Below are 15,255 nucleotides of genomic sequence, written 5' to 3' on the forward strand. Positions count from 1 at the left end.
TTTTTTTTACACCAAAAACACTTGAAAGTTTCAATTTTCAATCATCTAACACTTATAGCAAGTCCCAATTAAGCACAAAACATTGCTAAATCAGTTATCTTCTCACTCTCATACCTATTTCTCAAATTCACTCAAGAATTTAACCCTTTCACCTCACCACTACTTTGAATTCAGTTTCCAATACTAAAACATCATTATCACACTTAATCATGACATTATCAAGCATCACAATCATATCATACCAAATATACACAACATCATACTATTAAAAATCATCCATGAGACATACATAGCATACACAATCATACCAATTTCTAAAAATAATCTATAACTTATAAAGATACCAAAATTTATAACACAAACACAAATTAAGACAATGTCTAGCTTCCCTTACCTCAAAATAACAGCTCAACTCAACCTACGAAAGTGTCCCGCCGCTCGCTTGAAATGCAAGAAATTCTTAAACGAACCTATGAGGCATCAAAATTAAAACGAACAGAGTTCTTAGAACTCTAAATTCACCAAGAGCAAGAAAAGAGAATCAAATGATACATGCATAACAGTTTTGTACATGATCATTGACCGAAGCAAATAGGACAGAAAAACGAAGAAACGTACTTGCTCTAAAACAAAAATTGATCGGTTGAATTTGTAGACCTTAACGCCGTGATCGTCTAGACACTTTCTGATCGTCAAAGAGATGACTCAAGAGTTAGAACTCTTAAAGAGAGAAGGTAGAGAATTCTAGAAAAGTGGTTTATAGAGAGATTGTACGTTTTAAAAATAATGAAACTCATTTATAACAAAACTATTTATAATAAAATAATTTAGCATTAAAATAATCAAGTCTTACTATTTTTAAACTACCACTATTTCTAAACTATCATATTTTTTCCTGGGGTTGTACATATTTTGTCATGGGTATTGTTAAAAAAAATAGAAAAAATTTAATTTGATAACACAAAATCAAAGTTATAATGTGTTGGAAGAGTTATATAATATCTAACATGATATGCATTCATTTTAAATTGTTAGGGAAACTTTTTGGATATATGATTGGAAGCCATAAACATTAACGTGTGAATATATTAATTATTGAAGTTTATTTTTTCAGAGAAGCTTCTAATTTTTTTTATTGTCAAAATATTATAATACAGTATTAAGTGAACTTACAAAGCAAATTACCATACTAGACTAAATTGAACAATATAATAACATACTATGCACCCTTTTGTAATAAAAAAAAGTTAGAGAATGAATTAATAATTACAAAATAAGAAAGTATAATATAAAATCCATCATTTAAAAGTCTTCCTTTTTTTTTATCTCTTTGTCTTCTTTTATATCTATCTTGACTGTAAATAAATTATTGTCCAAGTTCATAAATACAAATACCCCCTATATTCACACACTTATTTATGTTTATTCTTTCCAATAATATATCCAATAAATAAATTTTCCTAACAATTTAAAATGAATGCATCATGTTAAATATTATATAACTTCCACAACAACACATTATAAATTTGATTTTCGGTCATCAAATTAAAATTTTCTCCTTTTTTTGGTAACAATACCAATCAATATATATATATATATATATATATATATATATATATATATATATATATATTATGTTTTATTGATGAAGTTCATTTCCATCAAAATGTAATGATTTTCTTCATAAAATGTTGTGTTTATTTTCTATGGTAAATATAAAAACAAGGAAATTCCTAACTTTACCTACACCAATATTTTTTTTTTGTCTAAAACTAAAATAAATTAGTTAGTTATCATAAAAAACCTGTGATCTATATTTATCATTAGTTTTTGATTGAAGTTTTTGACATTGAAAAGCATTGATGCTTGAAAGAGAAACTTTAAGTCAATATGTGGTGGTTGATATGATGGAATCTAGAACAACTTTTAGATTGAGTTTTTTTTGGAATAAAAATGATAAAAAAAAAAATAAATTTAGTTGGAGGTTTATAAAACCATATTCATGAATATATTATTATTTTTTGTATGTATATGATATAATTCAATAAAAAGAAATAGGAGAGCTTACTTAAAAACTTCATAATTCATGTCCATTCAACTAAAATTTTACAACATATGGAGCTCAAAAAATCACAAATTCCTATATTCCAACCCTTTACTAATTTTTGTAAATATTAGATAAATTTCTAAATCCTAAAATAAAAATTAGTCATTTTCTTATATAGTATATAACATATTTTAAAAATGAAAAAAATAATTACTAATATTTTCTATTTTGAGCTTTGGCATATTGAATAATTAAGATAAATTCAGCATCCCTACCATATATTTATTTTCATCATAAATATTAGATCATTTTATGAAAAACACAAAATATTCTTGACTATTTTATTCCTTAAAAGCTCATGTCTTTTCATAAAAAAAATCATAATTACCAAGTTATCATTAAATCACATTAAATTTCTCTTGGAGCAAAATCACCAATAAATCACACTTAATCTCAATACTCCTTCACACATGGCAATAGGTGAGTGGATGCATGTGTGACTGTCTTGTGCTTTAATGTAAAAATTAATTATATTTAATTTTGATAGGCGAAGCTTTAATATTATAAAATTTATCTCAGCCAAACTATTTATACTAATATTTGTAACTGTTCACATGCTCATTAAATACTTTATTTTAAAGTAACTATTTAAAAATATAATGTTATAAAAAAAATTAATAGAAAAACAATATTTTTTTAATATCAAATAACAAAATAAAATGCTAAATAAGTTATATAATTTATATAAATTATATAATTAAATAATTTTTTATTGTGTGTTTTTTATTATAAATAATTGTTTGAATTTAAAAAATAGTTACTGAAAATAAAATTAGAAAACTATTTATTGTTGAGTAATTGTTTGAATTTAAACAAATAATTATTAAGTAAATTAAAAAAATATGTTTACTTGAATTTTAAAAACTTATTTTTTTATTATGAGTAATTATATAAATTTTAAAAATTCGTTATTAAAAAAGAAAAATTGAAAAAAATATTTATTTGGATTTTGAAAAATAATTATTAAAGGGATAAAACTGAACAAAAAATATGTACACCAACAAAATAAATTTCTTTTATTAATAGTATAACTTAATGAGATATATATATAAATTTTATACTTAATTTAAAAAATTTAGAAATGACCTAGTTTTTAAGAATGATTGTGAAGAGAAATTTGCATTTGTTGACGCCATATATTATAAATTGTCTCCAATTTATTACAAAATTCATTCAACAAAAGAGAAAAACATATTATTGTGAAGAGAAGTTCCTCTCCAAGTGAAAAGAGAGAAGGTGAAAAGGTATGCACAATTCTCAGCAAAGACACCAAAACAAAGAAGAAAAGAGAGAATGAAACCAAACTGATCTCAGCAAATTCCTTTATTCTTTCTTCTTCAACGATCTTTAGTTCTTTCGTAAGTCTCATCTTTTCTTGTTCTTTACTTCAAAACGCAACCTCAAAAATTCTGCTATTCCTGCTTCCTTAACCCCTTTTACTAAATTTCCTTTTATTCTCTCTTTTCAATCAAAAGTTGTTAACTTTATTTGATATTAGGGTTGCCCTTTTTTTAATTTTCCTTCATTTTTATTTTTCTTTTGTTAATGTTGATATTAAGATTTAGGGTTTTGTTTCCCCTTTATCAGAATCTCGCATTCCGCTATCATAGTTAAGTGCCGGGATTTTTTCTGAGTTTTTTTCGGCGTGTTCGAATTTTGAGTTCTTTTATGCAATTGGTAATTTGATTATGCTGTTGCTGCTTTTTCTTCAATTGAGTATATTTGATTCTCATTTTCAGTTACGAGATTGCGTTGCTCAGTGATGAATTATATAGATTAGTAAGAGGACTGGTTGTGTTTTTGTTTTTGAATTTTGTTAGGTTGTTTATTTCATTTAGTGTTACTTGCTGTTTTGGTCTTTTTGTGTTGATTCTATTCCTGTGTGATGTGCTGTGCCTAATAACATAAACATATAGTGTAATTTGTTTCAAATTGAAATGCCGACCAATACCTTTAGTTTATATACTGATTGGTTTAATAGGTTTAATATGTTAAGTTGATGGTAAGGAGGAAATAGGTTAAGTTGATGTTAGTAAGGAATAATGGGAATTGACGGGTGAAACAACGGAATCACGATCTGACTGGTTGGTTTGGTTAGGGCTTTAAAACATCAATGTAATGTAATGAAACCTTTCCATTTGTTTTATCTGGAAGCTGTAAATGTAACTGATATTCTTCTTAATGAAAATTTTATGCAATTTTGTGTTGTTTGTTTATCAAAACTTTTAGGTCCCACATTTTTAAACTGTTTAGCTGTTGCAGATTTGTAATTGTTGTCCAATGAAGAGGTGCATTTGTAAGCTTGAGTGTATTGTAGCATTACACAAATATTATCACCCTTGTATTTTCTATAATTGATTTTCACTGAATTTAATTTGCTATGCAGGTCGTTAATTTAGCTTGACTAGTTGAGGGAATCTTGTGAATTTATTCCCTTTTAGTTCTCGGTGTGGGTGCTCTCCTCCCTTTACTTTTTCTCTTTTAATTTATAACTTTGAGTGCTTCGTGGTTTTTGAATTGTTGAACATTTATAATTTATAATTATGTGATGTAATCATAAATTACTTAACATATATGTTAAGTTATTTTAACATATTGGTCATCCTGCTACCATTAAGAGGATTTAGGGTTAGCTGCTCTGTGCTGGTATTTTGTGATTGGCAATTTTGATTAAATTAACGCCAAGATTTTATTCTACTCCTTTTAAGTACTTTGTTAGTGATGCTTGTTATTTTTTTATAACATTAATGGTCTTGTCACAGCTGGATGCTTGTTGCTGCTTTGGTTATTTTCTAAAACTTGTGCAGGGTCCAATATTTTAAACTGTGTTGTATTTTGTAAGTGCTGACCATTGGCTGTTACGATTTTAAGGTTGAGACTACTGGTGCATTATCCAAATAATATTGCATGTGTATTTTCTGCATTTGAATTTTGTTGAATTCAATTTGCCTCTTGGGTTAATTTATTAACCAAAATTTGTTCTGTCTTTGCAGGTTCGGTTGCCATTGACAAATTTCTTATCAAAGCTTTATGCGAGCTCAAACTATGTTGAAATTTGTAAAGAAATAGGATATTTTTAGATTGAAATGTGGATATTGTTATATCACAACAAATTCTTGAGAAAGTAGACAAGGAAATTGAGAAGCCCGGGCGACAAAAATGGAGTGCAATAAGGATGAGGCTACCAGGGCTAAAGAAATTGCGGAGAGGAAGTTTGCTGCAAAGGATATATCAGGTGCAAAGAAATTTGCTGTGAAGGCCCTAAATCTATATCCTGAACTTGAGGGTATTTCTCAAATGTTAGCAACACTTGATGTATATATTTCTGCTGAGAATAAAGCTAACGGAGAAGCAGATTGGTACGGTGTACTTGGTGTGGATTCCCTTGCTGACGATGATACAGTAAGGAGACAATACAGGAAGTTAGCTCTCATGCTTCACCCTGATAAGAACAAGTCCATCGGTGCTGATGGGGCCTTTAAACTTGTGTCAGAGGCATGGAGTTTACTGTCAGATAGGGCTAAAAGAGCAGCATATGATAAGAGAAGTGGAAAAGAACGGAAAGTTTCTGCCAAGTTTGGAGGTTCATCAGGACAAAAAAACACTAATGGTAGTTACAATTTTACTAAGACTACCCCTTCAGGTGCAACTGCTCAGAAGAATACCGCCAAAGAACACACTTCATCTTCTGCTCATAAGTCAAAATCAAATACATTTTGGACTGTTTGCAATAGGTGCAAAATGCAGTACGAGTATCTTAGAGTTTATCTTAACCTTAAGCTCTTGTGTCCTTGCTGCCGTACAGCATTTGTTGCTGTAGAGACTGCTCCTCCACCGGCAAGCGGTATTAGGCCTGCAACTCAATGGAATTTTTCACAGAAGAAGCAAACATCCAATCGCCAAGTACCTAGTAAAAGCAAACCAAATGCCGGAAAGCATGACATGGCTGCTCCAAATGTTGGAGCAGGGTCTTATAATAATACTGAAACAGCCAGTTTTCAATGGGCTCCATTCTCAAAATCATCTGGTGTTTCCAACGTTGCTCAAGCTGCAAGTGTGGTTCAACAGGCATATGACAAAGTGAGGCGAGATCGTGAGGAGGCACAAGCGGCTAGCAAAAGGGAAGAAGCCTTAAAAAGGAAGCAGCATGCTTCTAAAAAGGGTTACCATAATCCTGCTAAGAAAAGAAGAGGGGGCACGGAGGATGCAAGTGCAAGTGGTGGTAAGGAAAACCGAATGGGTGGGGGAACAAACCCATCTAAACAGGCTAATTTTGAGTATAATAGGGTTAATGGAATCAACAAGACCGACAGTGTGGGGGATATTTCCCCAGTTGAACTTCGGAATCTTCTTATGGAGAAAGCTAGAAAAGAAATTAGCAATAAACTCAGGGAAAATCAGTCAAATGCTGTTGATAAAACAGTGATGAAAGACAGTGGAAATAACTTCTATAAAGTGAACGATAAAGGAGAAAAAATCCTAAAAAATTCTGAAATGTGTGCTCGAGATAACATTGCCATCAAATCGTTTGCAGGCTCTACAATCGCTAAAGGTAATAGAAAATTTCTAGAAACAACAGCTATAGAAGTACCAGATCCTGACTTCCATGATTTTTACAAAGATCGAACTGAAGTATCTTTCACTCAAAATCAAGTATGGGCTGTATATGATAATGATGATGGGATGCCTCGATGTTATGCAATGATTTGTGGCATCATCTCCCTGAATCCATTCAAGATAAAGATCAGTTGGCTCAACCCAAACACCAACAGTAAACTGGACCCCATAAAATGGGTTGCTTCAGGATTTTCAAAAATTTGTGGTGATTTCAGATTGAGCAGACCTGAAACCTGTAGCTCGCCCAACTTTTTCTCCCACAAGGTTAGGTGGAGAACAGGTGCTGATGGGGCTATTTGTATATATCCCAGGAAGGGGGATGTTTGGGCCATATATAGGAATTGGTCTCCTGACTGGGATGAGCTAACACCAGATGAGGTTATACACAAGTTTGATGTGGTTGAAGTACTTGAGGATTTTATTGAAGGGCATGGCATAGATGTTATCCCACTGGTCAAAGTGGCTGGATTCAGGACGGTATTTCACCACCACTTAGATCCAACAGAAATCAGGATCATTCCGATGGAAGAGATGTTTCGATTCTCTCATCAAATACCTTCATATGTACTCACAGGTCAAGAAGCTCCACATGCTCCAAAGGGTTGCAGGGTGTTGGACCCAGCTGCTACTCCAATTGAGTTTCTTCAGCTAATAGAAGTTGTGAAGGAGGAAGACATGGCAGACAAAGATGATACTGATGTCAAAGAATTAAATGATAACATAGAAAAATATAGAATTATGGGAAAAATTGAGGAAGAAAAGGAGGGGAAGGATGAAGGCATGCAGGAAGTAGATACAAGTGTAAACATGACAAAAGCTAATAGTGAGGAAATGATCAATGATGTGGGAAAACATGAGGAAGGAAAGCAGGAAAAGAACAAAGATATGCAGTCAGTAGAAACTTTGGATGAGGACAGAGAGAAACAAAATACGCAGTAGCTTGTAGCAGCGAAGGAATGTAGCATGCTAGATGGGATGGACTTTTGGAATCTCTGGCTCGTGCAAGGATGAAGAATACTAGAAAGCCAGAATTAATTTGACAAAACAGGATCCAGATAGAGTTGACATTGTGATTAGTTATTATACAAAGGTAAATTTTGTCAAAATTTTTCTAGCTATATGTTATTTGCTGTCACAAATTCAGGGATTTCACTTCTTTTCAAACATTGCAATAGCTCGTGCTCATACACCTATTTACATTTTAGGGTCTTACTCAATTTTGTTTTTTGTAAATCAGAGTAGTGGTATGATCTTCAACTGCTGTGCATAAATTTGTAAGATATTTAGCTCCGTTCAAAATTAATACAGACCTTACAAATTGATTCCAGTTTCTCAAATAATTTTTTTTAATCAGGATCGATATGTTGTGTTACCCGATTTCTCTCATTTAGTACATGCTGCGTCTAATATGCATATTTAGGGCATGGTGCACCAAACAATATATTTTATGCAGATTATAGGATCTTCATCTTCTTCTCTTTACTAATTAAAAAGTTACTTAAAACAATATATTTTATGCAGATTATAGGATCTTCATCTTCTTCTCTTTACTAATTAAAAAGTTACTTAAAACAATATATTTTATGCAGATTATAGGATCTTCATCTTCTTCTCTTTACTAATTAAAAAGTTACTTAAAATTTCGGCTAGTTATTACTTAGCGTGATTTTAAACCTATCTAAATACCATATTCTTCACTGTATACCAATTTCAAGCATACTGGGTTTTATGAAGTACTATATATATAATTTTATTATATAGATCTCGTTGTAGGCTTTGAAATCCAAGTAAATTTTTTTAGGTTTAGCATAGTAGCAATGTCAAAAAATTGGTAACAAAACCAGTTTCTGTCTAAAGGGTTGAGATTTGAGAAGTCATTAACTAGGTATGTTTCCTGCCTAAGATTTTGTACTGTCTTTGCTTTTTTATGTTAGATTTTAAAAACAAATTTACGGAAATTAAAAAGAACAGTTATTTTGTTAAGGACATTACAGTTGTTAAAGTTTATGTTATTTTTTGAAAGTTACATGTAAAAGGAAAAAAAAAATACTTTTTATACTTTTGTCCCTTGTTGGGAAACTTGTATTTAGTTTTAATACTTTAAATTTTGGAATACGTGATTTCAAATATTTTTATAATTAAACTTATCACTTAATAGACGATTATTAGCTGCCACAATGTATATATATATATATATATATATATATATATATATGCTTCGCAAAATTAATTGTGATAATATCATTACTTTTCTTAACTAATTAAATAATACGGAAATGTTAATATTTTTTTCTAGTCTCCATACACAATTTATAAAATTAATAATTCATTTACTACAAAGTTGTAAAATAATTAAAGGTATTTTGATAAACAAGATTAAAAAGTCTTAAAAACTTTTATAAAAAACCATCAACAATTTCTTGAAAGAGTTTTATAAACAAATTCTGAGATACCTAATGATAAAAAAGTTACTCATTTATATTTCTTTATCTAGATAATTTTCTAAAGCAAAGAAAGAGGAGGGAATAATTTTATCAAATGTCCCAAATTTAAGAAAAATACACAATATATATATATATATATAAAATAATTTTAAAGGTTTTTTATTATTATAAATCTTTTTGTAATTTTTCTATTTATCTTTTTCTTTCCCATGACATTTCTTTTACGTGTGTTTTTTGTCTCCTTCCCATCCTTCTCACTACTCAAGACATACATTTTGAAGAAAATATACCATCAATTTCTCTTCATTTTATATTAAAGTTTACACATATTTTGTTCTTTAATTTTATTTGTATAAATTTATTCTTGGTTATTTCTAATTTTGTTAAGAAAGACCAACAACTTTAAGTCTATTACCATATTATTATATATGTCACAGTTCTTTGTAAAATTACATTAGGAATTTTCGAACACGAATTTGCGAATGCATTTCATGAGTTACATATTTTTTTCACTGGAGGTGTTATATATCTTTTAACAGTTACATATCACTTAAATAGATTAATAAAAATCAAAATATTTCATATTATCATTTAAACTAAAACACATCTAAATGGTATAAATATAAATAACTCAAAATACTATATATTTCATATATATCATTTAATATATTAAAAGAATTTAAAATAAATTGAATTAAAAAGATTATGCGTATTTAATTTTAAAATTTAGACGCAAAACTATATCAATATTTACACCAAACACAAATTCTAATTTTGTCTCAAAATTGAGCTACTAAATAGACATTTATCCCAAAATTTACTCATAACATATCAAATGTCATTGGTCTTGATCAAACACATATCACGAACTCGTGTTGTATAAGTATTTGATGTTCTTCGTCTTAAGAAAAAAGGCAAATGAAGCGAAACCTGAACGAACATGTGTTGGAAACACTGAGCAAGTGCAATCATCTGAATCATCTGAAGCAACTTCAGGGTTACCTCACCACTCTCGGCCACGCCCATACCCACTTCTACGCCTTCAAGCTTCTTCGCTTCTGCGCCCTCGCTCTCTCCGACCTCTCCTATGCACGCCTCATCTTCCACCACCACCCGTCCCCCAACACCCACCTCTTCACCGCAATCATCACCGCCTACGCTGCCCACCCTTCCAATCACCCCTCCGTCCTCATCCTCTTCCGCCACATGCTACGCTCCCAGACCACCCGCCCCAACCAATTCATCTTTCCCCACGCGCTCAAAGCATGTCCGGACTCATGCGCCGTTGATTCACTGCATGCCCAGATCATTAAATCCGGGTTTCTCCACTACCCTGTCGTGCAAACGGCGCTAGTTGACTCTTACTCCAAGGTTTCCGGTGGGTTACCGGATGCAAAGAAGGTGTTTGATGAAATGTCTGAGAGAAATGTGGTGTCTTTTACCGTTATGGTTTCTGGGTTTGCTAGGGTGGGGGATGTTGAGAGTGCGGTGAGGGTGTTTGATCAGATGCCCGTGAGAGATGTGCCGTCGTGGAATGCTCTCATTGCTGGGTGTGCTCAGAATGGGGCTTTCACTCAGGGGATTGAGTTGTTTAGGAGAATGGTTTGGGAGCGTAATAGGCCGAATGGGGTTACTGTGGTCTGTGCACTTTCGGCTTGCGGCCACGCGGGGATGCTCCAGCTTGGGAGATGGATACATGGTTATGTGTACAAGAATGGGTTTGTATGTGACTCGTTTGTCTCGAATGCGCTTGTTGATATGTATGGGAAATGTGGAAGCCTTGGAAAAGCAAGGAAGGTTTTTGGTATGAATCCGGAGAAGGGGTTGACTTCATGGAACTCGATGATTAACTGTTTTGCGTTGCACGGGCAGAGTGAGAGTGCAATTGCCATTTTTGAGCATATGGTGGGGTCTGGTGGCGGCGTGAGACCGGATGAGGTCACCTTCATTGGTTTGTTGAATGCTTGTACTCATGGTGGATTGGTTGAGCAGGGTTATAGGTATTTTGAGATGATGGGTCGGGAATATGGGTTAGAGCCGAGGATCGAGCACTACGGGTGTTTGATAGACCTTCTTGGTCGAGCAGGGAGGTTTGATGAGGCAATCGAAGTTATCAATGGTATGAGCATGGAACCAGATGAGGTTGTTTGGGGTTCTTTGCTTAATGGATGTAAGGTGCATGGCCGGACTGATTTGGCTGAATTTGCGGCCAAAAAACTGCTTGAAAAAGATCCACATAATGGAGGTTACGGTATAATGTTGGCCAATGTATACGGGGAGTTGGGACAGTGGGATGAAGTGAGGAATTTGAGGAGAACACTGAAGCAGCAAAAGTCTTATAAAGTTCCAGGGTGCAGCTGGATTGAGGTTGATGACCAGGTTCATCAGTTCTATGCTCTTGACGAATCGAATCCAAAGATAGAAGAGTTGTACGGGCTCTTGGAAAGTCTCGTTGGTTTTAAAAATGAAGTCGTGGTTGATCTGTAGTCCGTGACCTGAACAGTTTTGAACTCACCATACTACATTTGGAGGATTAAACAGAAGAAAAATCAATTGAAACCCAATTTTTTGATAAAAGCCAGTGCTGACCTTGCAACTATTTCCTGGTACATACAGCCACATCAGATGACCAAGGATTTTTCTAGTGACACCAAATTGTTTGACGTAATTATTCTCTCGTGTCCTCGCAACTCCGAAGATTTATCAGAACAGAGAAACAGAAGGAAAAAAACAGCCATGTCTATATTTTATTTATTTTGGTTTGACCACTGTATCATATCAACAAGCTGTCTAAACCTAGTCCAGTTTTTTATTCCTGGGCTGTTTTTTGGCAACGTAAACTACAAAGGGAAGACATACCCACAATCTTTGAATTTCGTTTCTCTGAAAGATGTAATTGAAGGATGCTTTAGTATATCTGATTCTCATGCAAACATGACAAAATTCTTCAGCCACATTATACGACCAAAGGTTTGCAGTTTACCCCGTGTAAATGATATTGAATGCTATAATATTTATTTTGCACATCATGTAGTGACATAATCTGTGTTATATCTGTTTTAAGTATGTCTAACATTGTCTTGATGGAAGCGAATATTTTGAAAGCTTTAACAAATGGATAACACATTCTCCACTAATGGACCTCGTACTTTGTTATGTATTTTCTTGTCATTCCCTTACTACTTTATTTAATAATCAAAGGCTAAAATTTGAGTTAGACCACAATAAAATCAACAAGCTAATCAGACAAGACCAGTGTTACATGATAACAACCAAAGATCTCTGTAGAACTCTTCTATCCACAAAATCCTTGCTCAGAGTACATACCCTTTTTTATCGATCATTTATTAGCACACAAAAAGTCCACGGGAGTATAGTTATTATCATTTATTAATAATTCAAAGATCTTGCTTGCGCTCATCATCCCCTGCAATGTTAACCACCCTTGAAGCTTTGGTCTTTTCAGGTGACAACTTGGCCATGGTGAGAGTAAGCATTCCATTCTCTAACCTAGCCTTGAGAGAATCAAAATCTACATTGTCTGGTAACTTGAACTGCCTCCAGAATTTGCCATAAGATCTCTCCACTCTATGCCAGTGATCCCCTTCCTTCTCCTCCTCCTTCTTCCTTTCTCCACTCACTCTCAGCACTGTATTCCCCTCCACTTCTATCTTTATATCATTTTTCGTCAACCCTGGCACATCTATCATTATAACATGTCCCTCTGGTGTCTCCTTCCAATCTACTCGTGCAGGTGACACAGCCATGGATGCCTGATCTTTGCCAAACCCAAATGGGATTTGCTCTAACGCACGAAATGGATCAAGGAAACGATCAGACAATATGTCAGCCCAGAGTGCATCAGGACGATCTGTAAATGGTTGCATAAACCCTTTTGACTTGGATAGAAAACCAGCAAGAACAAGCAAAATCAGTGGTACTAGTACTAAGTTTCTCATTTTTGTTTTGAAATGTGTAGGTGCCTTCTGTTTAGGTACGCACAAAAGAATTGGAAAATTGAGAGAAACAGATTGTGTTTGATTTTGGCTATATCTGAAGTTTGTCTTGAAGCTTTATTTAAACTAATCAAGTTTTACCAATTCATCTTATTTTTCCCCCTTTATTTATGGGTTTCCATTAGATTTAAGAGGTAGCCATAATTTTCTTATTTATTTTAATTATTTAATGTATTTTATGAAGCCTGTCTAAAGACTTTTCCGTATATTCCGCAACACCAGAAATGATGATTTATTAAATTATGCGTTAAGAAGTTCTATTCCTTATTTCATGCTTTTGATTGAGTGTTAATTTTATTCTAGTATTGTAATGTTCGGTATCAGAACTGAATAGATGTGACATTAATTGCTATTGTAAGCTTAAGAGAGTGAGTAAAAAAAAAAGATAGATAGAAAAAAAAATTATAGTGAGTGAGAAACAAGAGTTTTCATAGTCATAAAAAATATATTACAAGAGGGAGTTATGATAATAGATTATAATGTTATATGGTCGGATTCCAACTAAATGGAAAACTTGATTATAAATATAAGGAGTTGTTAATAACTTACCATTTAAAGACTTACAAAATTTGAAACTTCATTGACTAGGATTTACTAGATGAAGCTAACAAAGAAAATAAAAGGAAAGATAAATTGATACTATCCCTTACAAGGAGTAGACTATTTTATTTTCGCTAAAATTATGAATTACAAAATTGTTAAAATGTGTGGAACATTTTAAACTTATCATAAAAAGGAATAAAGAAGAAATAAAAAAATCAAAGTTGCAATCTATGCACAGATATTATGACAAATTTGAGATGTTCAACTCAGAAAGTGTTGAACAATATTTCACTTACATAATTGGTCTTTTAATAAAATGTATATAAAGAAGAGGTACTTGACAAAAGCAAAAAAGTAGTAGAGAAAATTTTACCTACCTTTTAATATAATTATGTGATGACCATGATGTTGGCAAAAGAAGATGATACAGACCTATGTTAAAAACTCAAAATGATGACAACAAATATCGAAAGTTGTATTTTATTTATACACGTGATTAAATTTTTATAATAAGTTATTACTGAATAAATTAAGTGTAATGAATAAATTAGGTGTAAGATTTAGCTTATAGGATCAGAAAGCAGCATACACAACTTAAGAATTTTTCATATAAGCTAAAAAATAATTGATTATCTAAATAAAATCAAGATTTTCGTAAAAGACTTTGTGATAATCGATTATTCATTTATGGTAATTAATTATCATAATGAGAATTTTTTTAAAAAAACTAATGTGATAATCATTTATCTCTTAAAATTAAAGAAATAGATTATCGGTAACAATTGTAACTTGACTTTTCAAGTTCTTAATCTAATTTTAAAAAGAGAAAGTTTATATATTTAGTTAAACCTAATTTTGAAAACAATTTTTTATTCGGAGGTTTAAAGTTGTAACGGTTAGAGAAACTCTATGTTTGTGAAAAAGAGTTTTGAAAAATCTAGTATGGAAAGAGTGATAACTTTGAGTAAGTGATTCTAGGGTGATTGACTGTTGTTGCTAAGAGAAGTTGTTCATTTGTGTGAGTCAAAAGAGGTGATTCATTCCTTGTGTGATTCAAAGAAAATGTCTTTCATCTATTGTGTCTTTAAGAGTTTATAAACCTTAAACTCTTTTTTTTGTGATTGTAAGTTTAGTTTATTTTATTATTTGAGTTAATCCCTTTTTAGAGAGATTAAAAACTGTACATAAAGTCTTTTGATCAGAACAAGTATAAAATACCTTATATGATCTTCACTCTTTAAATTATTTGTTGTTATTATAAAAGAAAAGATTTTAATTGAACTTTGATCTTAGAAAGGGGAAATTTGTTTAAACGTAGAATTTTATATTAATAAACCAATTCACTCCCCTCTTAGTTTTATTCAACATAAACATTCTATTGCACCATTCTAACATATGATAATAAATTCCCAAACACATTTTAAAGGAAAAGGATGTGGCAGTTTCAATCAATGGAGAAATCCCAATTTAAGTCCATATGTAACACCCAAATTTAAGTCTAGAGACATTTGTCCTCTGACTTTGACAT

The 15,255-nt window shown here is 32.0% G+C and overlaps 3 protein-coding genes across 7 annotated transcripts; 2 read left to right on the forward strand and 1 right to left on the reverse strand.

The window, feature by feature from the left end:
• The first annotated feature begins 3,206 nt into the window (after nt 1–3,206).
• LOC108345981 (uncharacterized) lies at nt 3,207–7,981 on the forward strand. 4 transcript variants are annotated; one of them, XM_017584867.2, is made up of 3 exons: nt 3,275–3,465; nt 4,494–4,556; nt 5,101–7,981. In XM_017584867.2, exon 3 carries the CDS (start codon nt 5,267–5,269, stop codon nt 7,661–7,663), a length of 2,397 nt encoding a protein of 798 aa, XP_017440356.1. In that variant the 5' UTR covers nt 3,275–3,465; nt 4,494–4,556; nt 5,101–5,266; the 3' UTR covers nt 7,664–7,981. The 4 variants fall into 4 exon arrangements, with proteins under 4 accessions (XP_017440355.1, XP_017440356.1, XP_052722985.1 ...); XM_052867024.1 differs by having other exon boundaries at nt 3,336–3,351; XM_017584866.2 differs by lacking the exon at nt 4,494–4,556 and having other exon boundaries at nt 3,207–3,465.
• A 2,038-nt stretch (nt 7,982–10,019) lies between these two features.
• Nucleotides 10,020–13,173, forward strand: LOC108343789 (pentatricopeptide repeat-containing protein At1g33350). 2 transcript variants are annotated; one of them, XM_052867583.1, is made up of 3 exons: nt 10,020–12,138; nt 12,635–12,819; nt 12,923–13,173. In XM_052867583.1, the coding sequence occupies exon 1, from the start codon at nt 10,087–10,089 to the stop codon at nt 11,653–11,655; it is 1,569 nt and encodes a 522-aa protein (XP_052723543.1). In that variant the 5' UTR covers nt 10,020–10,086; the 3' UTR covers nt 11,656–12,138; nt 12,635–12,819; nt 12,923–13,173. The 2 variants fall into 2 exon arrangements, with proteins under 2 accessions (XP_052723543.1, XP_017437665.1); XM_017582176.2 differs by having other exon boundaries at nt 12,635–13,173.
• LOC108343790 (22.0 kDa class IV heat shock protein-like) lies at nt 12,334–13,182 on the reverse strand. Its single transcript, XM_017582177.2, has one exon. It carries the CDS (start codon nt 13,125–13,127, stop codon nt 12,567–12,569), a length of 561 nt encoding a protein of 186 aa, XP_017437666.1. The 5' UTR covers nt 13,128–13,182; the 3' UTR covers nt 12,334–12,566.
• Nucleotides 13,183–15,255: the final 2,073 nt, after the last annotated feature.

This window comes from Vigna angularis, chromosome 8, assembly GCF_016808095.1.
Source record: "Vigna angularis cultivar LongXiaoDou No.4 chromosome 8, ASM1680809v1, whole genome shotgun sequence".
NCBI lineage: Eukaryota > Viridiplantae > Streptophyta > Magnoliopsida > Fabales > Fabaceae > Vigna > Vigna angularis.